Source organism: Melospiza georgiana, chromosome 3 (genome assembly GCF_028018845.1).
Source record: "Melospiza georgiana isolate bMelGeo1 chromosome 3, bMelGeo1.pri, whole genome shotgun sequence".
In the NCBI taxonomy this organism is placed as follows: domain Eukaryota; kingdom Metazoa; phylum Chordata; class Aves; order Passeriformes; family Passerellidae; genus Melospiza; species Melospiza georgiana.
Window position 1 is genome coordinate 35,329,610 of NC_080432.1, and position 27,711 is coordinate 35,357,320.

The 27,711-nt window shown below is 44.5% G+C and overlaps 2 protein-coding genes across 2 annotated transcripts; one reads left to right on the forward strand and one right to left on the reverse strand.

The window, feature by feature from the left end:
- Window positions 1-11,458: 11,458 nt before the first annotated feature.
- On the reverse strand, window positions 11,459-16,695 carry TATDN3 (TatD DNase domain containing 3). The gene is made up of 10 exons (XM_058020603.1): window positions 16,642-16,695; window positions 16,525-16,557; window positions 16,371-16,444; window positions 16,102-16,186; window positions 15,295-15,357; window positions 14,166-14,275; window positions 13,729-13,784; window positions 12,803-12,915; window positions 11,952-12,032; window positions 11,459-11,674 (listed from the first exon to the last, which is right to left on the reverse strand). Exons 1-10 carry the CDS (start codon window positions 16,693-16,695, stop codon window positions 11,531-11,533), a joined length of 813 nt encoding a protein of 270 aa, XP_057876586.1. The 3' UTR covers window positions 11,459-11,530.
- Window positions 16,694-27,212, forward strand: NSL1 (NSL1 component of MIS12 kinetochore complex). Its single transcript, XM_058020602.1, has 7 exons — window positions 16,694-16,904; window positions 17,004-17,149; window positions 17,349-17,433; window positions 19,094-19,224; window positions 21,574-21,628; window positions 24,187-24,254; window positions 24,813-27,212. The coding sequence occupies exons 1-7, from the start codon at window positions 16,694-16,696 to the stop codon at window positions 25,089-25,091; spliced, it is 975 nt and encodes a 324-aa protein (XP_057876585.1). The 3' UTR covers window positions 25,092-27,212.
- The last annotated feature ends 499 nt before the right edge of the window (window positions 27,213-27,711 follow it).

The following is a 27,711-nucleotide window of genomic DNA, read 5'->3' on the forward strand; positions in this document are numbered from 1 at the left end:
TGAGCAAGCAGCTGGTGAAACCACCTTTCAGAGCAGCAACAATAAAATCTTCACTTCTAGGATGTCTCAGAGTTACAAAAAAAAAAAAAAAAAAAAGCACCTTGCTCTTGAAAACCCATGGTGTAACTCTCCTTCACTACCTGATTCATTACACTTCACCTGCCTGTCCATGCACACAGATCCTTTGAAAACTAAATGAAAGGGACATGTGATTTTGGAGCTGCAAAGAGCCTGGTATGAAAATGTGTCTTAGAGGCAGATTGCTCACCCAAGCTTGAGAAACACTGCTACTTTTACTGTTGAGGAAAACCAAATATTTAGTAACAGCTTGAAGTTCCCAATTCCTCTCTGAAGAGGTTATCAGCAGGAAGAGAGCCTTTACAGGTCTACATGCATTCCATGGGGAAGATTCTGTCTGGCTGACCTCAGCTTCACTAAAAACCAGCAGGATTTTTCTTTGTTTAGACTGGGTAACAATAAAAGATTCCTGCCCAGGACCCTGGCTGTGAGAGTACATTATGGAAAATACATTGATATTCCAGCAAGGTTAATCATTCTAAAAGGAAGTCAGACAGACAGACACCAGGGACTCTCCTTGTTGGATCTCCTGTGTTGGGAAAGCACTCCAAGAGTTCTCCAAAGACCCTTTTGAACAGTAGCCTTTTGCATCACAGCTACAAGATATAAACTCTTTCAGATTAGCTGCAAACCCACAATCTTTCACAGAAAACTCTCTCTCTTTTACTGTCAGGGGAGACAAACTTAGTGCCCACATCAATCAGTGGGCAGCTCCTGTGGCAGGACAACCCCAGAGCAGGCAGAATTTCTTGCATGTGAGTGACAACACCTACTCCATCCAGATGTTTAGAGACCTTGGCCTTCTGCTCCCACCTCCAGCCTGCACCAAGCCCAGCTCAGCTCCAAGCCCAGCTCCTGGTGGCACCACAGGGCATGGAGGGCACTCAGCTCCTCCAGCAGTCACCCAGCTCCTGACACCCCTGAGTGCCCACAAATGCATTCATCAGTGTGTTTCACTGGAGCAGCAGTCAGAGGGTATCAGCCCAGCAGCTGCAGTGTTGTGGTGGTGCTCACAGGGCTCCCAGGATGAGGGAAGAGATGAAAGACTTGACTCCATGTTTCAGAAGGCAGATTTATTATTATTTATTATACATATCATATTAAAAGAAAATGATATATTAAAACTATACTAAAAGAATAGAAGAAAGGATTTCATCAGAAGGCTAGCAAGCAAAGGAATGGAATGGAATGAATAATAAAATTTTGTGACTGACCAGAGAGTCCGAGACAGCTGGACTGTGATTGGCCATTAATTAAAAACAACCACATGAGACCAATCACAGATCCACCTGTTGCATTCCACAGTAGCAGATAATTATTGTTGACATTTTGTTTCTGAGGCCTCTCAGCTTCTCAGGCAAAAAAATCCTAGCAAAAGGATTTTTCATAAAATAACATGGCAACATAGTGTCCACCTAAAAACTGTTTATCTTTCTTGTGAGTACCCTGTGGCTCTTAAATGTAGGGTGACAGAATTTATTTTGGAAAAGATCCTTGAGATCATCAAGTGCAACTGTTAACCCAGCACTGCCAAGTCCACTACTAAACCATGTCCCTTGGTGCCACATCTGCATGTCTTTTAAATACCTCCAGCATAGTGACTCCAGCACTTCTCTGAGCTGCCTGTTCCAACACTCAAAAACCCTTTCAGCAAAGAAGTTTTTCTTAATATCCAATCAAACCCTCCCCTGGTGCAGATTGAGGCCATTTATTCTTATCTGCCCCAGTGCAGGCAGGGATATAAACATGAGAGAATGGCCCATGAGAAGCAGTCTCACTACAGCAATCCATACAGCAACATGCAAAATACATCCCAGCTCTGCCAGAATGGCATTCAGACTGTTTAAGCCTTTGGAGATAATCCTACAACTCCAATGAACTGCAAACACAGGGTGAACAGAGTATTTGTGTCCCTTAAGACCCCAGACAGTACCAACAGTTCAAAGCTTTCAGAAACCTTAGGAGGGGAATGAGGTGGAAATAACTTGGGTCCTGGGAATAACTGTGCTCTGAGTGCTCTCTCCTCTCTGCTGGCTGTGCAGCAGCCCTGGGAGCTGTGCTCAGGACAGAGGTGGTGTTGGGGGCCAGAAGGCAGAATCAGAGCTGCTGGGAGGCACAGGGCAGCTTCACACCCTGGAGAAGGACCATCACAGCCAGGAGCTCAGGGACAGAGCCTGTCCCTCAGAGTGCCGTGCTCAGGGACATCCCTGCATCCCTCCTCCCAGCCCAAGGGAAGGGACAGGGACAGCTCTGATTGCCTCCCTCACCCAGGCAGATTTGGCATCCTTGGTGACTCCTGTCAGCCCAGCTGCTGCCAGGATAAATGTCAGTGCTGGAAGCAAAAGCCTTGTTCCCCTTCCTCAGAGCATTGGGAGGGGATGGAGCAGCCAGAGCCTGGGGCAAGAGCAGAGCTGAGAGATGTTGGGATGGACGGTGCTGAAGGTGGAGCTCCCACTGTTCCCTGACAAGGGCTGCATTTATTGAGGAACTGAAGATACCCATATGTTTGGGAAATTTTATTTATTTACAAACACCAAACTGTTTCACTGAGAATGTCATACTGAGCCTTCCCTTTAGAAGTGTGGAAATGGTCATTTTTATCTGGGGAATACTGAAAAATAAATGTGCCTCTAGTTTCAAGGTGGGCAGGTTTTTTTCAAAACAACATCTTATAGGAGGCTTAGCTTCAAACTGATACGTGACTCATCTTTCTCATTGGGTTTTTTCCTTCCAAAATCAAAAAAATCCCAGTGTCTCATTATCACTCCAAAGGGAAACATGGGCATTGATATGTTTAATGGCAGCCCCAACCAATTCCTCATCCATGCTAGCATTACTTTTCCTTTTACATTGATTCAGATACTGGAAAACGATATTTGCAAGAGAGAGAAAAAGCTGAAGGCTCATGCAATCTAATTATAACCCTGCTAAAATAACTTCCAGGAACTCTGCAAGGATTAACCTGATCAAGCCTTGTAATGGCAAGAGGGAAAAAAATAGCAAGAAAATAATAATAATAAAATAATAAAAGAAAAATAATAACTTGCTTGTCCCCTTTCTAGGATGACAGACTGTGTCTCACCAAAGTTATGGAGCAGCATGTCCTGAGCACCCACAGTGTACCTATGAAAGCCAGGGAGCTGGGATCAGGCTGCAGAATTGAGCAGCCCAAACCCTGTGTCTCAAACTTCCTTATAGCAGGATGAGAATACTGAAGACTTTAAGCAGAACTACAGCCACTGAAAAATGCAGAGCTTGGATTTGTTAACCCTGCCCTCCACATGGTGAAATGGCTGCTGAGATTCCCTCAACCCACTGGTAGGTGGGCAAGGACAACCAAATTTACTTACCAGCCATGTGGCAATGGGCACATTTCTCATTTAGCACCTTCCTGGTCCCAAATGGGACTTGCAAATACAGGAAAAGTCTTTGTTGCAATTGCTCAGCTGCCTCTCTTCCAGGTCCAAGGCACTTTTTTCTGTCCTGTTGTCTTCTGTCACGTTTTATTTTAAGATATTGTTTTTTTAATAAGTGGAAAGGATGTCTTTTTCCCCATCAAATGAGTAAAAGTTGGCATATACATATCTGCTTAAAATAGAATAGGGAGAAAAAAATACCTCACAAAATAATACTTTCTTCCATAATTTAAAAAAATCCACTATACTGGGTAATGCTGTGGCAGTGGCTCCACTACCTTCACCACTCCTCCCCCAAAGTTACAGTGCTCTCCTTGGTCCCGGTTTCACTAATTTTCAGGTGTATTTTGGGATTCCTTATGTTACTAGGTCTGTACTAACCAGCACCCTTGAGCCTCTGAGATGAATAACCATAAAAAGAAGTCTCCTTTGGGAGAGAGACTCTTGAGGAAAGGGCTAAGAAGTCTGCCACGTCCTCATCAGAAGCTCAGCTGGAAAGGGACAGTTTTCCAGTTGGCTTTTGGCAAAGACAGCATGCTCCTAGATGTAAGTGCTCACAAGTATGGTTATCTTTTCATCTCAAACCACTGAACACTTAGATAAACTTCAAAACAATCACCAGTGCTCCTTAGGGGATGCCTGTGGAGCTGTGATGCAGGAAACAGGTGTTGAGCCTCGTTAAAGTCCCGCGTACAAAGGAGACACCCTGAAAGGTTCTGACTCCTCCAGGCAAGTCCAAGTCCAGCTGCTTTGCTGTGCCAGGGGCTGCACAGGGCTCTCTGCTGCTCCTCACATTGCTGAGCCATGGACACAACCCATGGAGTGAAGTCCAGCCCAATCCACACAAAAAGTCATCTAAAAGTCATCTTTGTGAAATGTGATGAACTTCAAAATGGGGGGATCTAAAGCTTTTGCCAGCTTCATTTTCTCAGGAGAGTGGCAGGAACTTTTATCAGAGAATAAACAGAGCAGCAGACAGCATCCTTCAAAAGACAACAAACCTTTAAATATAGTAACACATAAATAACAAAAATCAAGAAAATGTGGTAACAGCTGCAAAAACACTCCTGGCACAGATTAAAGCAGCTTCAGTAGCTTCCCTACAATGTCTCCATTGCAGGAAGACATTAGCATTTCAGACATCTATCAATATGCTCCCTGTGTGGGATTTTGCAATTTTCATTTTACTCCTGCATGGATGTTTAGCCAAGAAAATGAAGTTTTGGGGTTTAATCTTAACTCATTTCATATCTATCCATGCAGAGGGGTGTAAGCAGTCAGAGGTTACAATGAGTTAGCTTCAGACAGTTTCCACACAGCCGAATCAAGCACCCTCTGGTTCTGCAGAAATCAGAGCAGATTGCCTCACCAATGGCCTCCAGCTTTATCTTTGTGTTTCTTGAAAAGCAGGACAGATTCCATGGCCTGTAATAAACCAGCTGAGCTGTGGCAAACAAGGCCACAATACAAAACTGTATTATGGCACAACTTGAAAAGCAGACCATGAAAATGACTGTCCAGGACAGAGGCTACCAGTCTCCTGTGCTGCTGACAGCTTCTAAATAACCTAATTACCCAGCCCTTTGAGAACAGAATTAAAAGATGGATTCAAAGGAAGTTGGAGGGATGTTAGTCCAGGTAACTCTGCTAGTGAGCAAAGAAAGGCCCCATTCTTCGTCACTTGGCTGAACTGAGCCTCATCTTATAAGTGCTGAGAAACCTCTGAGAAACCTTTTAAAAGGTCTCTGGCAGCTGGTCCCGTGTCCTTTCCAGAGGAAAGGCAGTGGTCAGTGCCAGGGAGCAGGTCCTGCTGAGCCACCCCTCCAGCCCAGCCCCACAAATCACTGCCTTTTCAGCCAGTCCTTCATCACTGCGGAATGTTGTGCTGGTTGGGCTGGGCTTGAGTTAACTTTCCTCAAAGGGCCTGGTACAGGGCTGTGTTTTGGATTTGCTTTCTGCACAGAGCTGTAAATAAATCAAATACCTCGACTCTGTGTGTGGATTGGCCTCTTGCACACAGGGTGAAATAAAGTGTAGGAAACCATTTTGGAACAACAGCAGCCTACATGTGCTGGTCAAGAAATGCCATCTTTGGATAAATGTCACACATGTGGATTGTCAGTGAATGTGCTGCACTCACCAGGAGCACAGGAGGGATTATTTTGGACAGCGCTGACATCTGCTTGTGCACATTATACGCCCCATTAGCCCACAGCATGTGCACCCACCATTGCTTCAACCCAGCACAGAAGTCCTGTGTAGCACAGAGCTGAGTTTCCACCCTGACTTTTCCAGGCAGGAATAATGACCCTAGAGAAACGGGAAATTACCTGGTGATGTTGTGACTGGAGCTCCCCACATGGTGCTCCATTTAACTTGTTCCCACAGCACTCCATTTGTTTGCTTCCTCACCCTTTGTTGTGTGTCCAGAAACGATCTGAGCACAAAAACACTCTCTCTATATGGTTACAACAATAAAGGCAGTGCCAAGCAGCACTTCAAAGCTGCCCTCTCCACTTCAGAAAGACAGACCTTCCTGCTAGATAACCCCAGGTCCATTCCACAGGTTCACCAGTGCTCATAGGCTGAGCAGACCTAGGAGGCTCCAAGCAACAGGTCCAATTCCACCCAGGAGATGCAGCATCCCATGCACACACATTTCTGTGGAATTCATTTAACATGCTGACCCTTAGTCCACATCCACAGCTTGGAGGTTTTTTATAATGGTCAACAAATTCTGGCAGAGAGACAAACGTCTTGGAGGTACAAAGTCCCTGGAAGGTTTGTGGCAGTTTGTGGACAGGTGGGTGACACTGTCCCTATTCCCTCTTGTGGCCACCAAGAGGAGTCACACACCCCGTGCTGAATCTGATGCCAGCACTATCCAAACATGACTAATATCCAGACTAAGCTTGCCTAAATGACAATCTAAGTCTTGGGGCAGGCACCACGGAAGAGACATGGGAATTACAAGGAGATGACAGGGACACAGAAGAAAGCCAAGGTGATGTGACAAGCAGAGTCCAGAAGGTACATGGAGGAGCTGGTTGTATCTCGACAGAGATTAGGGTGAAATACTGGGAGCAGGAAATGCAGCCCTGGGATTGCTGGGCTGTAATGGGAGCATCACAGGACATGGGTAGGAGATTGGGATCGCTGTGGTGAGGAGATCATAAATCCCTGGGGGAAAAAGAAGCATTATTGGTTGTGCTGCTTGTGAAACAACTTCTATCAATGTTGCATCATGTACTTTAAGGTGTGATTGGGCACCAACAAGGAACCCAGCACCCATTTGCACTCTTGGTGACAAAGCACACAGCCCTGGCACAGCCAAAAGAGCAGATGCAAAGCCCATATGGGAACACGAAACAAGTTAAACCCAGTGTCCATGCTCTGCTGCAGAAATACAAAATATATGTGGGCTGGAATGTGGCGCTGCCCATCTGCTCTGCTCTGAGTGGGATGAACCCCATCCCACACAGGATGGAGTCAGGATGCCCTTGGGGGGCTGAGGGAGCAGAGACATGTCAGCTGCTATTCCCTGCAGCCAGGGCAGCCCAGCACAGTGCAGGCAGGCAGCCACGGGGACCTCGCAGCACATGGAGAGAGAGGAGAGAGGAGAGAGGAGAGAGGAGACAGGAGACAGGAGACAGGAGACAGGAGACAGGAGAGAGGACATTGGCCATGGGGAGGGAGGGCTCTGCCGCTGCTCAGGCACCACGGGCTCGGTGAGAGGGACTGACAGGGTGGGGAGCACAGAGAGCTCTCCCTGCACTGCAGACAGGCTTTAACAGCCAGGCCAGGCACAGACCCAGCCTGTCTGCTGCTGATATCTGGGCAGCAGGGCCTCAATCACACTGCCCATACTGTCACTTTTCCATGTCTGCACTTCCAGAAGAGGGGGATGTGGCCCTGCTTCCCCACATGTCGCTGCTGCTTTGGGGTAATTCAGGCAGCTGCACTCACCCCCGTATGGGCAACTGAAGGCTTGCCCAGCCTCAGCACAGCCAGGGCTCTGCTGTGGCAGGCTGGGCTCATGTGAATCACTGCCCACAGACACCACACAGCTGCATCACCTGCCCGCAAAGGCAGGGTACAAGGCATATTACCCACACACTGCAGACAAAATCCATATATACTGATTCTGTCACTTTGGTAGGACATCAGATACTCTCCTCCAGACTCCTTGTCCTCAGTGCCATGCCTCAGATGTCCTCTAGTGCCTCAGCACTTCTGCTTCCTCAAGGAAACCCCTTCTCTCTTTTCATCAGCAGACCTGAGCAGGGTGGTGGCACTGATCTCCTGTGCTTGCACAAGCAGCATCCCTCTGAGCACAGCACCAAGCATTTGGGGAGATGGGCACAGCCCCTGCCCCTGGGTTCAGCAGGACCTGGATCTCACTATGGTTCCTCCTTGTTTTGTTACTCACAGGAGCTCAAAGGGGCATAAAAATCCACCAGCTCCTGGAGGAGGCACTTTGCACTCACTGCATGGTGGGGCCACCACCCAGTGCACACAGGGTTTGCATGCCCATGCCCCAAGAGATTCACACTGACAGAAAAGCCAGCCCCAGCAGGGAAATGAGCAGATGGATAACCACCTGCTGAAGAGGAAAACGTTGAGACAACTGGGTGATATGGCAATTCATATCCTTTCTTTGATCCCAGCAGTGTCTTAGTACTGCATATAGAAAGCAAAGGGGAGAACAATAAAGCTTTATGCTAAGCCAGTGACTTTCTCAAATTCACTTTCCTGCTCTGTAATGGGAACAGAGGATTGAACCCCAGCCTGCATTAATGAAAAAACAAACAAAAGCAGAACTTCATAAGTGATGAAAGTTGCATTTCCAGCCATTCATTTATTTGCTTTTGCCTCTTAAGAGCCTATCTATGCATTGCATAGGAGTCTGTTGGAAGGACCTCAGTAAAAGTCTTTAGTCCATTTGTCTAAACTCTTATCATGATGAACAGCAGGAATAAGCAGCATTTCATCAACTTGGCCTCATTACCATCTCCTCACTTGCTCCCATGTCATATTCTGGAAAAACTCCTTTGCCCCAGAGTTCAGGAGATTCAGGCCCTGTTAACCCATGGCTAAAAACAAATTTCAGAAGAAAGGCCCTGGGAGGGTGATCCACCTGCAGCCCTCCAAAGACTATTTCAGTGAGCACAGAGAGAGCCCTTTCTTGGTTTTTAATCACTCCATGTACATCCTGCAAGGTAAAATGACATGGGGAGTCTTGCAAAGTGCAACCAGATCCACTGTTTGTAGCATCCCAAGGAAAGCTGAAGGTTTGATGGAGATTGAGGCCTACCACTTCCCACACTGCTGCAGACAATCTGTGCCATTCCCCTCTCTGAGATGGAGGGCACCTGGGCTGTGTGTGTCCTTCAAAAGTGGTGGCATGGCTGAAAAGAAGACTTAAGTCACTGCTAACTTTCCCCAAAACTGAATTTGCACTGTGTCCTTCCTCCAATATATCCTTGGCCATTTCCGTCTCCTGTGTTATGTAGGGGAAGGCCTGGTTCATCCAGACACCCTGAGAGGCTTGCAACAGGGTTTAGAACACATGCTAATGTTGCTAAGGCCAACCTCTGTGGCCAGGAAGGGCTTCACAGTGCACAGCCACAGAGCTCCCCCAAAGCCATCCTGCCTTCCCCTGCCTCTGCAGGCCAGGTGTTAGCCTGGGAATGCAGGCAGAAATCCAAGCTTTCTGTTAAATCCTCCTTTTGAGGTAAAGTCACAGAACAACTGCTGAGGCTCAGTGATGTTTTCCAGCTCGGAAACCACACTTCTCACTGCACAGCAGTACCCCCAGGGACTGGGGCACAATTTGCACAGGCCAACGAGCAGCACTGGGAAAAGGGTGCTGCATCTGACCTTTGTTGTGTCAGGGATGCCAAGGCAGGGTGGGAGTGACACTGTATTTTCCTTTTTGGGACTCCAGGTCACCTGCTCCATGACTTAGCTCTGGCGCCACAGGTCTAAGGAGAGCACAGAGCTGGTTTGTTTTGCCATGGCCCCCTGCCAGGCTCGCCCTGCTGTGGCTGTTGCAATGCCAGCTCTCCCTGGCCCAGGGGAAGCAACTCTGTGCCTCCTTCACCAGGCTCAGCCACGCTCCTGCACCACCAGCAGCAGCTCCAGGAACTGGGCTGTCCCAGAGCCCCAGGGCCCCGGGGCTGCCCACCCTCGGCAGAGCCCTGCCCACACAGGGGCTCCAGCATGAGAGTGTGCTGGAGGCTTCTGCCACAGCAAAAGGGATTCAAACACAGGAATCATCCTACTGCAAGGCTAAGGCTCAACCAGAGCAATGCCACCCCCCTGCAGAGACAGGGATTTCAAGGAGACTCCTTAATATTCCCCCTTCTTGCAAAACCAGTGTTTTCACCCAATGCTAAGGATTCCACAGAGAAAAATAATTAGGTCAAAACTTTGCAAACAGCTGGATGTCGCCTGACTTCTCACCCAGAGCACCTCCTCACGTTGCAATTGCATTGGAATTTTGCATTCCCAAGCAATACTGGGAGACTTCCCAACACATAGGCAGCAGGAAGCACATGTGAGGCTGCCTGGTATCTACCACATGTTTAGCATCTCCAATGACATGGTTATAAATTAAGTGAATCACGCTAGTATTCTGACTATTGCACACCCGTTCCCTAGCACCACCTGCAGGCAAACCCCGTCCTTCGCCCCTTTTAGCGGAAACGGTGCCTGCAGATCCAGGGTAAGGAACGGCTCCGACTCCTCTGGACCAAATACTTAGCAGAGATCCAATTACCTGCTGCTCTAAATACACGTTGAAAACACAAATTGTGCAAGTTTGGTTGTTAGCTGCAGGCTGAAAACTGTTCAGGAACACATGTTTAGACTTAATAAGCTACTTCTAATCAAAAGGCAGAACAGCTGTTCTGATAAAGGCAGCAAAAAAACCCTCTTCACAATGTGGTTTTAAGAAACTGAGGAAAACAAAACTTTAGGATGGGGCATCACTTACACTGCAAGCTTTGGCCCCTTCTCCTCTCTGAGGTGGTCATGAACTAAGTTAATGCTTGTGTATTTTCTTCATTGACCTGGTAAGACTCTCCATAGTGAGAGAAAAGCTCCACTTTCTTAGTGGCCCTCAGAACAGTTGGGTGAAATATAAAACCCACCCCATTCAATTGCTGGTTTATAATCAACAAAGTTCTGATCAGCATTTCACAGGCCCACATCCACAGAGGTGCTGAGAGAGCAACAGATTCAGCTTTAGGACACTGGACAACATAGCTGAATCCACAGAGACCACCTCTAAGATATCACAAAACTGAGCTTGTCTCCCTTTCACATCCTGTGTCTCCTGGTACTGAGCAGTCAGAAAAGTGAGTCCTTGAACTACGACCAAACCCAGGCTTTTTGCTTTGAACACAACTCAAAAAATAAAGTATTTTAAAAACCCAAGAAAATCCATCTTAAAGTAGCCAAGGAAAAGAGAAGGGCTATAATTCTTCTAACTGTATTTTGAAAAGATATTGCTTCTGCACCCCTCAGTTCAGTCAGCACAGAATACAGAGAATGTCCATCCAGCTGGGTTTTTTAATGACTCAGAAAGGGATGTGCAGGCTGCCAGTTCTAATAGGAGATTTCTTACCATGCCTGGGTCCACAACTTGTGACTTTCAGTCAGCAGAAACAAGGAGTGAAGGGGACATCAAGCACTGTACAGTGGCCATCACCCAGACTAGGAGCAGCTGGCAAGAAGCCTGAGAAACTAAACTGACAATTTTATGGTGCCCTCCTTTACAAACTATTTGTTCAGAGACATGAGAGATGCAAAGGAACAACATGCCTTTATCATGTTAATGAGATTATTATGGTGCACACCAAAGGCCTTTGAGAAATTCCCTATTTTCATCCTATCCAGCTATATAAACACTCCTTGCTTCTTAAGCTTCCAACTGCAAAACTCCACTTTAACACAAGATGTACAACAATTGGTTTTATTAATTACACCACAAGTAATACTTTCTGCAACATCATATATTTCAGTTTCTGAATCTATATCCGAATAAAGTGCTGAAGTTTAGGGAATACTTTTAGTGCATTCTGTGTAGTCACTTCTATAACTTCTCCAACTGGAATTCCTTTAATTTTGGCAATGTATTCAGCAGCAATGTAAATGTTTTTGGGTTCATTTCTCACCTGAAAAACAAACAAAACCAATCAAATTACAGACCCCTAGAGATCACGAGTGTTTCAGATTCAGTGCTTTCTGACACAACTTCAGTCACACTGTGGCACGTGTGGCAGAAAAATCACATGTATCCATTCTTCTTGGATGAAGTTCCCTTGGTAGCCTCTTTCCTCTCTCGTAACTACACTCAAGACTACTTCACTACCCTGTGCCAGCAGCTGACCTCCTCCACAAGGTGTAGGTCTGGATGCAAACACACAGAAGTGCCTCCCTCCCATCACCTACCTGTTTTTCAGGCCCCAGAGCAGGAGAATCAGTTTCCAAGCACATACTTTCTAGTGGCAGCTGTTTCACAAGCTTCTGCTTCTTGAAGAAAATAAGACAGCCATTAAATGCTTTATGAACTTCAAACTGTGGGGGGGAAAACATGAAGGGAGGATATTCCCTACATTTAGAGACAGCATCAAAAGACTTTGGTGCCACTGTTTACATTTTATCAACAATTTCTGAATGGAAGCAATAACACCAAGAGCTGCTTGAGAAGTCCCTTCAAATTAAGGTTCTCCTGTTCTCTAAATGTCCAAAATACCATTATCTCAAAGCTGAATTCATTGTAATTTATTTAATCATGAAGTTATATTGCAGTTACAGAGTTGCCAGTGCAATTCTAATTTGCTGTTTTCTGTGCATATAATATTTGTGTACTTTTTCCTCCTCTCTGCTTTACCTCTCAACCCCAGTTTGTTTCCCTTCCTCCTAAGTGCCTAGCCTCATCCCCATTTATATCATTTATATCCACCCCTCATGCTCCCTCCACTTGAATCAAACTTTTTCCTCTCTTATATTTCCCGAGCTTATCACAGAAAGCAGTGCTATCACAAAAACTACTCCTTCTCTACGTGCCACGTCCCTGTTGTAAAACAGTCCAGGGACAGAATCTTCTGAAGAAGAGCTCACCGGAAACCACAATAAAATGAGAAAAATCCCCCTTGTTTCTCAGGAATAGCTGAGCTGCTTTAGCCAGAATTCCCCCTCCAAAGCACAGCTAAGGCAAAAGCCCCAGGCAGCGATTCAGCCAAAGTAAAAATGTGCAATGCATGGAGAAGGAGCAGACCCCAGCTGGAATGAAACATTACCTGTTCACTCCTTACAATGGAAGGAGGAATGGAGAAGTAGTATCCAGCTCTCACCCCTTCCATGGCTACAGATGGCTTCCCATCAAAGGCATGGAGCAACACCTTGGTAGCACCTTGGAGAAACAAAGCAAGCCACATCAACAGCAGGGTTACACAGGGCTGCCATGCCAGCTTCCCATGGCACCTTGGTCCCACACAGAATTAACACAGAAACTCTGCACTACTGCTCCTGTGAAAAATGCATATTTTATGATTGGCTTTTCGCAAATATTAAAATGAATATTATATGTGTTATGTTAGAAAGTAATGCTGTATTAATTCTCTTAAGTAGTGTGTTAAATATAGTTTTAGATTATAACAAAATCTTAAAATAGAAACTATGCTATGTAGGATACTTTTTTTAAAGTAAGGACTCGCAGTGAGATAGCAGCCACAGAACACTTAAATCTTTCAGAGAAAGAGAATTTATTGCCCCCTAATCAGAAGAAATGAACTTCTTCCTGCCTCGAAGGCACTGTTAGGATTCAGAGGAAGAAGCTGACACTGACCAGACAGAATCCTGTGTTTGAATGGAATTTATGCATCATGTATGAGATGTATGAATATTCAATGGGCTATTGCTTTTAAGGGTTAATACTCTGTTAACGGGTGTCCTTCCCAGAAAAAGGTACCCGGACATCCGTAACTCTTTGTCTCTATTGTCTCATATTGTCCTAATTGAAATTGTCCAAATTATTATTACTCTAATTGTATTACTATTTTTATGACCATTTTATTACTATTAAACTTTTAAAAATTTAAAACCAAGTGACTGGCGTTTTTCACAGTCCTGAATTAAACACACACAAACTGATGTGAGGACATGGCACAATTGGAGAAATCCTGTTGGCCAAAGCCACGGCAGAGGAAATGCATGAAAACCTTACCTTGTTCCTTCAGGAGATTGATGGTTGGTCTTCCAGCTGAGCGGGAATGAACATTTCTGCACAGCAAGGAGAGGCCCAGCATTAGGAAATTTAGCCAAATACCCTTTTCTTGCAAATACCAACAAACTAACAGTATCTAGGGATGAAAATAATGACTCCATACTACAACTTTTATCAAGGAAAAAACCCAGGGTTAATCTTTCAGCTATAGTGAAGATATAGAAACAACATAGCATGGACAGGGTACATAAGATGTCTGTACAGAAATGCAAACATAAGGAAAATTCTACAATTAAATCTCAAACTGGAGACTGACAGGACACATTAAACTATGCCAGTTTAATCCATCTCAGGAAAGTTCTGTGGGCACTTAATCTGGAAGTATTTCAACATGTTACTGAGACCTGGCAAATCCTCCTGGTACAAACAAAACCTACAATGGCAAATCCAGTCTTCTTGCCAGCTCAATCTGCTTGATCAAAACCTGTCTTTGTCCTTCCTTCTGTTCATCAGTGCTGGCAAATCTGGGAGTGAAATCTAGTCCAACCTACAGAACAAGAAGAGAAGGGAAAAGTTTTACAGACCTAACACTTAACAGAACCATAATTAGACATACAAAGGCATACCATGATTCAAAACTGCAAAACATTTCAAAATATGAATAGAGACTTCAATTAAAATGAGCTCAGCTGCAGCTTAAATCAAAAAAAAAAATGCATTCTCAACCATAAACTTTTCAACAATGAAAGCATTTGTGGGCAGACAGCTACTAACAAGGGTATTTAACATTTTAGTCTGTAACTGGTTTTCTGGGGGTTTACATTCTATTGAATATTATTTCAGATTAAGTCTCTAATATGTATCCCCAGTATAAGCAAAATTTTTGTCCTGAACCCATAGCTTTAGTCCAATCCTTAGCAAAAATTACCCATTAGTTCTATACTTTTTTGATCTAAACATGTTCAAACGTTTGTCAAAGCAGTCCTATTCACAGTTAGATGAAGATAAGTTCTTCACACACAGTACAACATGGCATATTTAGCTACAAACTCTGCCAAAACCTGCTTTTTCTGTAGCCAGTGCAGAACCAGATGCAAGTCCCTCTGGTACTAACAAACAAATCGAGGCAAACTCCATCCTAAAGCCTCAATTCATTTATAAACAAATGTAAGACAGCAGACAACAGATGGATACAGATAGATGAAGGATTAAAAAAAAGAACTGTACAAGTCACTGAAATCACAGCTTAGCCTAACTTTGTCAGAGAAGAAGGCAGCAAGGACCTGCCTTTGGGTACAACATGAGAGAGCATAAGTATGTAATCTTCCAACAACTCCAGCAACATAAATTCCATCTATTTTCTAATAGAAATAGCAAAGGAAAAGAAGGAATCAAGCAAAGCTATAATGGAAAGCACATTAAGAGAACTACCAATCAGCCTTAGTGCTTACTCAGGCTGACAGCAATTCTTATCACACACAGAAAAACAAGCATTGACTCAGTTTTTGTAATTCCAGTGACAGCTGCTGCTGGAGAGATTTAAACAAGTTATAGAATTCCACTCACTTCTCCAATCCCCACCAACTTGTCTTTGTAACGTTCTATAAGAGGCAGTGCAGCATCCAGATCCTGCAAGAATAAAAGATGCAACTCTCACTGCCCTTACAAGGGGAAAGGGTTATGAACCCAGCATCATGATAAAATTGGTGTTTCCTTCACTGTTCTGAAATTCTGTACTTCACAACTCATCATTACTGTGAGCTGTGCAGTCAGATTTTAGAAGTCTGAAGGATTTATCTTCTTTACTTAATAACCATTTCATTACATATATTCATTACATATTGTTATTACATTCTATACCTATATCTACCTGTCTCTCTCCCTCTGTATATATATATATGTGTGTGTGTGTGTGTGTGTGTGTATATCTTAAAACCTTATTCTAAATACTCCTGAGCTAACTTTTCACAGTAGCAGCAGAGATAATTAAAACAAGGCCCAAAAATAACTCAGTAACCTGAAATAGCTGCAGATAGCTCCCTGAGATTTTCAGGATAAGGCAATAAACAGTTGCCTTCCAGTTCCCACGTTAACAAAGGAACATCTGCACATGTTGTTTGCTGTAAGCAAAGCACGCTTGGGATTTCTAAAACCATTTCACTGCAGTAATACAGCCAGATGACTCCAGAAAACAATTCTGCTTTAAGGGCTAACAGGGACAAATGGATGTGCTGAGAGAGCCTGGGATTTGGTGCACTGGGTCTCCTTGCATGACAGACGGCATTAAAACCACTGAAGGTAAATCAGGCAGATCGGAGCATCCTGTCGCCTGTCCTGAAAAGTCCCAGCAGTATTTTAGAGGCCGCGTTTTACCTTCAAAGTAACACTGCGCTGCTCCTCTGGAGAAATCTCTTGAACGGGGTGAACTCCCAGGCATGGCAAGACAAACCCTGGGAATCTAGGCACGGAACAGATAGCGAGAGTGTGAAAAACCACAGAGAACCAAGTTTAACGCCAAGAGCCCGCAGAGAGCGCAGGTTTAGAGCCAAGAAGGGCCGGCCTGACTGAGGGGGGCAGCGCATCCCCCGTCAGTCCCCAAGGCGCGGACCCGGGTGGGCGCGGGATCCCCGCCGGCCTCGCACCTCTCGGACAGCTCCACGACGCTCCGGAACTCGCTCGCCTGCTCCGACACCACCACCAGCGCCGACACGGCCGCCTGCGGCACACAGAGACCCCCGGCCCGCTGAGACCGGCGGGGCCGCGGGCAGAGGGTCCCCTCAGGCCGCCCCGCCTCACCTGCTCCGCCGCCCGCACCACGGCCGCCACGTCCTGCAAGAGAGACGCACCGCCTCAGCAACAAGGCTGCGACCGGCACTCGGGACTGCCCCCGGCCGCCCGCCCGCCGCCCCTCACCGGCTGGAAGCAGGCCGCGGCCAGGTGGCAGTGACAGTCCACCGGCCCCGCCATGCCGCGCCCGGCGGGAAGGCACCCAGCGGCCGCAGGTTCCGCTTCCGGGCCGGCATTTTCCCCGCGTCCCGGGCGGGAAATGGAGGCGCCGCCGAAGCCGGAGGCGGCGGGCGCGGGGCCGGGGCCGGGGCCGGGGCCGGGTCCGGGGCCGGGGCCGGAGCCGGAGCCGGAGCCGGAGCGGGAGCGGGAGCCGGAGCGGGAGCCGGAGCCGGGGCCGGGGCCGGGGCCCGAGCCCGAGCCCGAGTGGGAGCCGGAGCTGGAGCCGTGGCCGGAGCCGGAGCCGGAGTCGGAACCGGAGCCGGAGCCGGAGCCGGAGGAGGCGCGGCGGGACCCGCGGGTGCGCTGCTGCTCGCGGCGCGGGCTGGGCGCCGTGCTGGAGCTGTGCGCGCCCTTCGTGCGGGCCCTGGCGGAGGGACAGCCCGGCGGGGCCGCCGCCGAGGCGGACGCGATCTGGGTGAGCTCTGGGGAGCGGGAACGGGAACGTCCCGGCACAGGGCCCGGCGGGCCCCGCTGGCAGCGCTCGGCAGCCGGGGTGACGGGCGGCTTGCACCGGGGTGGGCAGGGCAGTCAGGCGGGACCGGCTCTTCCTGAGGGATGCATGTATGGATTCACGGACGGACCGATGGATTCTCAGTCTGCTCCGTGCCTTGCAGAACTTCGAGACAGCGGTGCGGGAGAACGTCACCATTAACGGGGAGCCCTGGGAGGAGGCCTCGGATGACTCCCGGCTGCAGAGCGGTAGGCCTCGCTTCCATTCGCTTCCCGCTCCCCGGGCTGGGTTTGGTTTGGTTTTGTCCGGAGGTAAAAGGGGCCCGTTTGAAAGGGGAGCTTCTGACTTGATGTACGGAAGTAAAAACTCATTCCTAGGATAACGGAGCATTGGAAAAGGCTGCCCAGAGCTTGTCTCCAGCACTTGAGGCTTCCACAAACCCTCTGGAGCAACCTGTTTTGAAATGGGCTTTGACTCTGCTGTGAGCAGGAGGCTCTGGAGGGCCCCTCCAGCCTCAGTGTTGGGGGCAGTGACCAAGATCTGTCAGAGGACCCTAGGAGACTGCCTTGTACTGCTATTGAATATACAGATCAAGTGTTGAAAGTTATTGCTATATAAATATATGTAATGGAAACAGTGTATTTATAGTTACTGTCTTTTGAATAATAGTAGTGGAGATACTTGGTAGTCTGGTAGTCTGGTGAAAGAAAATTTCAGTGTGGTTCATTCACTCACCTGTGTTGGCTTTAGGTGGTCTTTGCCTGTAGTTTAATGCTTTTTGCATTTACGTAGAGCTGAGAATACAGATACATTGAGCTAACTATGGAGCTGTTAAACCAAAAGCATTGAACCGTTTTTTTGGTCGGGATGCTCTAAACAGTGTGATCTAGTTGAACCTATGTACCTGCTCATTGCAGGGGGCTTGGGCTAGATCACTTTTAAAGGCCCTTCCAACCCAGACTATTCTCTGATTCTGTGAAGTGTCTGCTGTTGTAGTTCTAGAATGATAAAACTCCAGGTACTTGGACTACAAGGTCAAAAATGCACAGAACTCATGATGCAAAATGCAAAACTGAGACACTGTCATCTGCCCACAGCTGCATAAAGCAGGTGTAAGGACTGTATTGTGTTTTTAATTCCATATAGATTTACTCACGTGCCTAGCTCTGATCCAGTTTGAGTCACCAAGAGATCTGTCAGTTTGTGCCTTCCATATTTATGTTGATCAGTGGCTTAAGTCTTTCCTGTCAATATTTAAATGGTTTCATGGTGATCTTAAAACAAACAACCAAAACAAACTCACAGAGTCCTAAAACCTTGGCTTTTCCTTTCTGAGTTTTGTAATCACTTGATTCTGCACAGAGTTACCCAGAGGGGGTGCTCAAAATCCATTGTTTACCACTAGATTGAAAACATTGCATGGCTTGCAAGTTATACTCAGCACATTAGTGAGAACAGTGAATTTTAATCTTAAACTGCTTATTTGTGCACTGTGTGATGTAAAATCAGCTAGGCTTCCAATTACTGTTTGTGCAGTTGGAGTTTGTTTAATGCTTGTAAATCACACAGATAAATAATTTTTCTTCTTAAAAGATAGCCATTGCTTCATAAGAGTTTCTTCACAGATTCAAAGTTCATAGGGAAATACATTTGTTATTTTTTCCCCTGGATGGTTCTCTCCCTCTCCCCACCCCAGATCATTTACTTCAGAATAACTGGCCAACATCAAGTTATGCTCCAATCTCTATACTCTCTTAGCAAGGAGATTCAAGACATACATTTATTTCTGTGTTGATAATCATGCATGATTTTTTTTTTGAGATCTGAAATTTCTTTTTCTTGACAGGTTTGTCTCAAAAAAAAAAAAAAGAGAATTCCACAGTAACTATGTGTGTTTGTCACTTTCAGATTCCAATATTAAAATTCTGGAGGATGAATTTGATGAATTAATAGTAGAGACAGCAACTAGGCGTAAACAGTGGCCTAAAAAGATCCTGGTGCATGCTATTGAAACCATGAAAGCAGAGCAGGAGATGTTGGTGAGTAACCTAAGACTTCCAGAAAACCTTTGCATTAAGAAATCAATCATCCAGTCTTGACCTTTAAGCTCCTTCCCTTGATTGCTTTGGATTCTTTATCATAAAATGAAATTGCTTTTTTTTCATTAACTAAGGGTTAAACTTAGGAAGTTTACTGATGGTTGCTACAAAGCATTGTGACTGTGTCTGAATTGGGTCTGTGGCACAAAGAAACTGCAGCAGATTGCTTCAGCCTGGTGACTCAGGATTTACAAGCCAGTAGGCACCTATTATCTTCGAGTTCCTCAAGTCCTTGCCCTAGGGCTGGACTGGCTGAGGTTGAGGTGCTAAATGTTACACTACATACAGATAGATAGTATCACATGCAGTGTACTGCTTAAAAAAATGTCAGTGGCTTCCTAAGCACTTTTTTGGAGCTAGTAAATACTGGGAGTAATGACTTTCAGTAAAGCAAAAGGCAGTGTGGATTAATGAATCAGCACAGTCAGTTCTGTGGGATTTTTGACACACAGTGTAAAGTAATTACTGGCATTAAACAAGCCAGTTGTATCCTTACCTGCTGGATTTCCTCCCTGAAGTTGTTAGGCCTCCCTTTTGCTTACCTCCTGATTAATTAGGATTCCTTTGGCAAAAATACAAGAGGCTGAGGCAGAGTCAAAGACTGGCACGAGCTGCCCAGTGCAGCTTTGCCATCTTCATCCTTGGAGAGATTCATGGATGAGGTTCTGAGCAACCTGCCCTAGTTGGCCTAACTTCAGGAGGATGTTTAGAGGTCCTTTCCAACTTCAGCTATTCTATACAAAAGCAGACAGGGAATGTTTTAGAAAGTTGTGTAGGAGCCTGCATTGTATTTCTGAGGACTAAAATTGACAAATGTTAACTCTCTGGGTTAGCCAGGCAGAGATGATTTACAGCAAGGAAAAGTGCACAGGTGCACTTTCATCTTACACCTGAGATATTTTCTGATATGTATTGCTTTTTGTGATCTCTCTGTTTTGTCAGTATATTAAGTATGTAAAACAAACAAAATCAACTTAAATTAAATATGCTATTGAATAACCCCAAGATTTAACAAGACCTTTTAATCTTTCTGCTACCTGAGTGCCACAGTGGATTAGTTATTTGGAATGCCTCTCATGCTCCTTTTTTTCTCTTGCTGATCTCTTCAAAGTTTACACCACCACAACTAGATGAATTTTAATTAAATTTCTCTGCAAAAGTTTAGTTTATCTCTGTAAGAATATGTAAAAATACATGTAAGAAATATGGAAAGCTTAGTTTATCTCTGTAAGTGGTCCTTTTTTTTCATCTCTCAGCTATTTCTGCAAAGGTACCAGTGGTTTCTTTGGTTTTGGTTGAGTGTTTCTTGTGTTCTTTCATCATCATAGCTAAATGAGTTATGCTTTCTGAGGCATAAAAGCAGGCATGAAGATGTGATTTATCTGGAGAGAACCAGTCATTTATTGTGGTGATTTCCTTGTCACTGCCAAAGCACAAGATCGTCCTGTGGGTTTCCAGTCAATGTGGTCTGTAGAGTTTGAGGCTAATGCAAGCCATGCTTGCTCTCCTGCTTGGAGCTGTTACTGCAAACTTGCTAAGTTGTGTGGACTGTGAAAAAAATTTCTTCCAAAACTACAGCAAGGAATAATTAGCTTTCCCCTACTTGATGTTGCCTGAAGAAGGTTGAGGGACAGCTCCTGAAGTGGAGAACACTAACTTGCAGATGATCTAACTTCTGTTCCCTTGGCCTTGCTTTGTGTCCTTCTTCCCTGTTAGCTGTTTCTAATTGCACCTTTAATGCAACTGAGAATGGGTTATATTCAGTTATTACTAGTTCTCTTCATGTCTCAGTTAACTGATGTAAGGCACAAGACTCACAGTGTGTGAAGCAGAGTGTTCTTAGTTCTGTATAAGTAATTGCAGGGCTAGAGTGTACTTGTTTAAGTACTTTTCTTTTTCTTAGCTTTTTGTCTTAATGCACCTTTTGTTGGAGTTTGTGGCTCTGGGAAAGCATGCTGGTTCTGTGAATGGCTCTTGAGAAGCTAGAGCAGCTCTTTTTCCTCAGTCATGCAGCAGGTGGCAATGCTTCTTCCAAAATGCCCTGGATGTCAGTTCTCATGCTTTAATAATTAGAATTCTGCCAGCTAAAGCAGGTTTCTGGAGATGTGTTTACAGTGAGTGTAACTGTGTTAACCAGAATGCTATTTTCAGTAACTAAGTATCTATAATCTGTACCTCTAATACATTCTTGATCTAAATAATTTCACCACAATATCCATATGTCTATATTAGGTATCTATTAAACCAAGGGAGTATTTCACAATTGGTTTTTTTTTTTTTAATATGCAGAAGCTCTACCAGCCTGTGGTAAAACCAGCAGACATAAGACGTCAGCCTTTGCAAGGTAAAGACTTTGTGGGGAGGGCAGCTGTACTGAGGAAACACTGCCTCGCTTACTGGCTAACTGTAAATGTTTGACAAGTTTTCTTTCTTTAAGCTTGTTTAAAATTGGCTGTTTATAAATTAACAAAAAAGCTAGAAGTTTGTCATAAGTGAATGTATTGCTGCCTGAATTTTACTGTGTGCATTTCTCTCATTCTGAGTGCTGCCTGCAGTTAGGCACTGTACTTGAAGGCAAAAAGCTCTCTGTGTGTGTGTGTTGGGGAGAAATTGTCACACAGCTACCCCAGAAGGCTTCCTTACTTCTTTCCTTCATCACTGGTGGTGCCAGATGAGGAACTGATGGATCACTGACATTGAACTTCATCTGTTCTTGTGTTCATTTTACACAAGTACTAGAAATGCTTCAGCCTCTCTTCCTAATCAGTCATTTCCTTCAGGGAATTGAAAGCTGTTGTGTAGGACTCAGTGGTGGCAGTGTTGACTCTCCTAACTAGGACAGAGATTTCATCCTGCCTGTGTCACTTGTGAGGGTTGATGAGGGAACAGAGATGCAAACAACCTTGTAAGTTTGCTGCATGGATTGGAAAGATGCCTTGTGCAGACTCCTTGGAACAAGGTGGTGGATTTTGCAGCGGATGATTGGGATGTCCTCTTTTGAGGCTGGCTTTAATAAATGGGGAGTTGTGTGTTACCTGTTGTTAAGTATTGAATAATGACAGATTTCAGCAGTGCAGTTCTAATTTGAAAAGTGAGCACCCTCACTATGAATTACTGCACATGATGTAACAAGCAGCGGTGCTTAGAGTTTGAGGAGCTGAGCTGAGTCTTCAGTTCTCACCCTGCTGATCTGACTTCATTCTAAACATCATTTCCTCCTTTAAGATGTGAGACATGGCTTCCAGCAGCAAAGCAGCCAGTAGCAGCAGTACAGTGGTCACTTTGTATCTGAGTTCCTTTTGGTTTCTAGTGTCCAAACCCAGGCTTTTCTCATGTCAGTCTACTGCTTGCAAGTTAGTAGCAGCTTGCACTATGATACTGTGGTTTTGGGTTTGGTAACAGCAAAGATGCCACGGAGTTTATGGAGCATTTTGGTATTATGTAGTCTTTGGGAAGTTTATGTATCCCAGTTTAGCAAGTACAGTGGCCAGAAACCAAAAATGTTTAGATTACTCAATACCTTTCATTTCCTTGTTTCGTTTCCCTATGTTTTGGAAAGCCTTGAACACTGAGGAATATAATGCCATCTATGTCAAGGCAAACTCTTGCAGGCAAGTTTCATTTAACTGTGTGTCAGTCTTTCTGTACAATAATCCAGATAATTATTTCTTCTTTCACTTAACTCCATCCTTACCATTTCATAAGGTCACCAGCCTCCTCATCCCAATACTTTATTGTAAGAATGCTTCATTGTAGAGATATCCTTCTTTTAGAGAATACCCTTCCACAGGGCTCTGAGATGAGTTTAAAGAAGTTGCTTCTGGACTGCTGATTCTTCCAAACTGAGTGATGGTGCATTTTAGTGTCTATGTTCATGTAGGGATCATGTGTTCCTAAACCAGCTCTGAGCAGCACACTGGATACATGGACAGTTCAACAAGCACCATCCCTTGGTGGTTACCACCTTTCAGCAGGGAATCACTGTAACCCTGAGCTAGAATGCTGTGACTGACTTATAAATGCCTTCAGCAGCACAGATAAGATTGACTTCAAAACAGAGAGTTGTGTTTAACCATGACAGGGTTTAGAGGTGTGTGCACCACCTGACACTGTGTCCTACTGCAGGCACTGGTGAAACCCTACAGAAAACTAATAGTAGTGGAGATGAGGCTCCTTACTTCCCAGAAGCATGCTAGTGTGCTCATTTTAAGTTTTGTGGATGGAGAACATGCAAAACAGTTTCATAATGGGCTAGAGTTTAACTCTTGAATACAGAATTAAAGTATTGGTGATCTTATCACATTGCTACTAGAGTCAAATATATGCTGGTGTTCTGCACCTGCTGCCTGCTTCAGTGTTCCTGAAAGCTGGGGGATTTTTTCTTGTTAGCACAGCAGAATTAATACAGTTCATGTTATTTATGTTTGGTTCTTTTTGGTGTTGATAAATTAAACCAGAAGAAAAAAATCCCAACCTTTATTGTATTTGCCCTTCTGAAAATGGGTTTTCTAAATCTCCTGTTCCCCACAGTGGTGTCTGTTCTCTGTGTTCTGTGTGGGTTTTATCAAATGGAATATGAGCTTAAAAGTTTTGAAAACAAATCTTCCTGTGTAATTATTTCTTTACAACTGTTCTCTTATTTCAAATACTGGCTTTGTGTTTTTTAGGTAAGAACTTTGGGGTTTTCTGTAGTTGGGACTGCTAGCCTCTGCAATTTGAGTGATACAGAGTACTACTAGTGAGATATACCATGCCAGCTGTTCTCAGTGTTACAGTGAAAGGGATGTGCTGCAGGTTTAGGTTTTATATGGCACTTTACTGGTTTTCTGTCCGTTTTCTGATAGTGAGCAGTGGGGGAAAGGGTTATGTTTCAGAAGTTGATTTGGCTGTGTTTGTCTACAGATGCTTACATCGCAGATCTGAAGCAGGCGGCAGAGGTGGCATCCAAACAGATCAGCGAAGCCATGAAGGTGAGACCTCCATGTGCTCCAAGAGAAATATGTTTTTATCTTCTTGATCTGGTAATATGTCACAAAACAGGAGTTCTAACTCATCTTTCTTATAGTTTGGTAGAAAAAAGCCTGTGTGTGTACTGAGGAAGCAGGTAAAGCATTGTGTGTGTAAAACATTCTCCCTCATGTGGTAGTAAGGGAGATTACCCAGGAAATGCTTCCATTGAGATTTTGGAACCTGCAGCATCTGAAAAACATCTTTTGAAGACTTGTATGGCTTCATCTAGAGTATGACATTTGTTACTTAGGAGCTGTGGTGTTCCTGTGATACTGCCTGAGCTTAGAGATATCATGTGGGAACACTTCACCTTGGCACACTCTTTGCATGGTTTCTGGGTGCAGACACCTCACTATTGGGGTGGTAGCTCTGCATTCACAGCCCTCACTTGCCATCCTGAGCATCATCTCTGCAGACACTGAAGCTTTTGTGCCTGTCAGAATCTCATTAGCATATTGCATGCCTTATGACCATTGTTTTTCCCATGTAACTTGAGATCCTCGGGTTTGTTTTTGCAGTGTATTCCAGCACTCATAGAAAAAGCAGAAGGTTTTTCCCAAGCATTGACTATGCAACCAACCTTGGAACTCTGCAAGCTACGGCAAGAAGTCTTTTCTGGTTTCAAGGTGAAGGAGGAAAACAATGTCCAAAATTCAGTACCACCAGGAGAAGTCACACCAACAGGATCTATTTGCAGTAAAAATCCTTATGTTTTGCTGAAAAGAAGAAAAGCTGCAGATTCCCCCGGGAGAAGGCGCTACCCACTGCGGCGGAGGAAGATCACTCTCAGTGCATGAATTTCTCATTTTGTGCTTTCACATTGGAATCTCAGTTGTACTTTTGTTCCATGTGTTCCATCTTTTTTCTTAGAACTCATCTCCCCTCAGTGCTATACATGGGAGCTTCTTTAATGAGTCTTTGACCTCTTAAATATTTCTGTTTTGCTGACATATGATGATATGTGATGATATATGGTACATGTACCAGTAGCATCCAATATCCAGCAAGTGTATTTGCCATTTAACTAATTTTTTGCTCTTATATTGCAGTTTTTAGCTTGAGTCCTTGTGCTTCTCAGAGTTCATATGCATGCTTTATGTATGTGGGCAGTCTTTTAGGAAACCACTAACTGCTCATTTACATTCAGCATGTCTCTAGAGAGGTTGGAGAATGTCTAGTTCTCCTAATGCACCTTCATTAATTACTGAGGCATGTGGCTTTTATATTAATGAATTAATTGACACTGCAGCATATTGAAATCACCAAATTTGGTGCAATGTTGGAGTTTTAAGGAAGTCTATGCACACATGTGACATTAGTCCTTGCTATCCTACCTTTCCTGAATGTAGGTCATTTAGGCTTATTTATAGTCATGCTTGTTGAAACTTGGAATTTTAATAATTGTATGTATTTACTTGCAGTGTGCTCTTCTGAACATGAATTCAACCATCAGCATCTTAGGGTCTGATAAATCATTTAATGTAATCCAGGTGTGCACCTGGGGTTTTCCTGAGCAATATTTCTACCCAAGAAAGGATCTTGACTTGGGTTATGTTTGCATTTGTGTTGTTTGACTAAACTTTAAAGATCAGTAGAGGTTACCAGTTAATGGTATTCACTTGAGCTAGCTTACTTTTGTTTTCTTTACTCATTAGTGCCTAGAATATTGGAAATTAGTACTAAATTGAGCCTTGTGCCTTAACCATTTATAACTTTTTCTAGTTTATGGTTGCATGTGCCTGCAGTAAATACTCCTGTCTAGTATGTAAAATATTTGTTACACAGTAAATGGAGGGGGGTTTTAGAAGCTTTATTAATGACATGTTTGGTGCTAAGAAGACAGGTCCAACCTCTTGTCTAAGAGACTGGGAGTTCACAAGAAAACAGATTTTAGCATCATTTCCTTTGTAAAAGTGAGCATCTGTACTGAGACTTTGTATATGTAATAATATGTAAATATTTTTCCTGACCTTGTATATACAAATGTGTGTTTTTATATGAAGTAAATTAAATCAATTAAGGAAGATCAAAGCTTCAGATAATATTGTCAGTTCTAATCCCGGAATAGATGGTGGCTGAGCAGTGAGCATACTTCAGAGGACATCTGTGTTAAATTCTGGCTTGAGTAACTGAAGTAGTTCCATTTACTGCCTTTGAACTCACAAGTGTTATTAATCTCAGGGCTGCAAAGCTTATTGGGTGAGAGAGGACAGGATGTGAGAGGGACTGGAGCTGCAGGGCTGTGGGGTGTGTGGCTCAGACTGCTTCTCACACAGCCCCTTGCTATTTTGAGTGCCAATGCTCTTTGAGTGCGGCGTTGGAAATCCCTGCTATGGCTTTCTTCTCATGGATCCTGGCTGCTGCTGGGCTAAGGTGAGCCCTGCAAGATTCTGCATGGCCACTGTTACAGTGTTTGGCCATTTCCTCTGTTAATAGGAAGATTCTCTGTTCTTCTCTGCAAATGACAGGCAAGTACAGAAAATTGCTAGGAATAGGTATCTCTTTGAAGAAGTTCCCTCAGAAATAGCTGGGGTAGGACAAATGCCATAAGAAATTAAAAGGGAAAGCACTGTGGTTTAAGACTTAATAAATAAATTCACGCAGTGCATGTTTCTGTTTAGAGACTAAAGGATAGTTGGCCTGCACAGGTTTTCAAGTTAGTGGGAATGGATGCTCTGAGTTAGAGCAGTTGGTCTTCTTTTCCATAGCCTGTGTTGCAACTGCAATTGGATGGAAGAAGAAAAATGCATCTGGAAATGCTGGCCAAGTAGACTGTATAAAGAAAAAGATAAAGCAATCAGGATTCCAAGTGCAGTGTATAAACTAGGAATTTAAAAATCTGATGGCTACTTTTGGCCAAGCAACACTGGAAAGAGAACCTTCCTTTAAATGCAAGTTCTGTGATGAGTTGAACTCAACATGAATGTTCAGCAGTTTTTCCAATGGTTATTAAAAAATTCTACAGCCAGTGATACCTGCAACTTGCTGTTCTTCCCATTGGCAGAAATACATAAAACACTTCATTTTTCCCCACTGAGTAGCCTTTTGTCCTTCAGTTAACTTTTCATAGGAATAGGCAGTGTTGTGCAAGACATGTCTAATCAGGCTTCTACTGAAATGTCACAACAGCCAGGCTTCTTATTTTTAACTTGGGGCGAATTGGTATTGCATCAAGAAATGTCTGGTAGTTTTTCTTTATATAGCCTTTGAATTTTGTAACACAGCTCAATGGTGAGGGATGCTTGGGTTCATTTGCAAACAGAGTTTGAATTTCTTGGCTTTTGGGGGCGGGACAGAACATCTCACTGTTTGTTAGTGTGTCCTGTCTGCAGTGTGCTTTTTGCTCATGAGGCTAGGCCATCCCTGGCCAAGAAGAACTTGCAAATTTGAGCAGCATCCACACATGCTTTTGCTGTG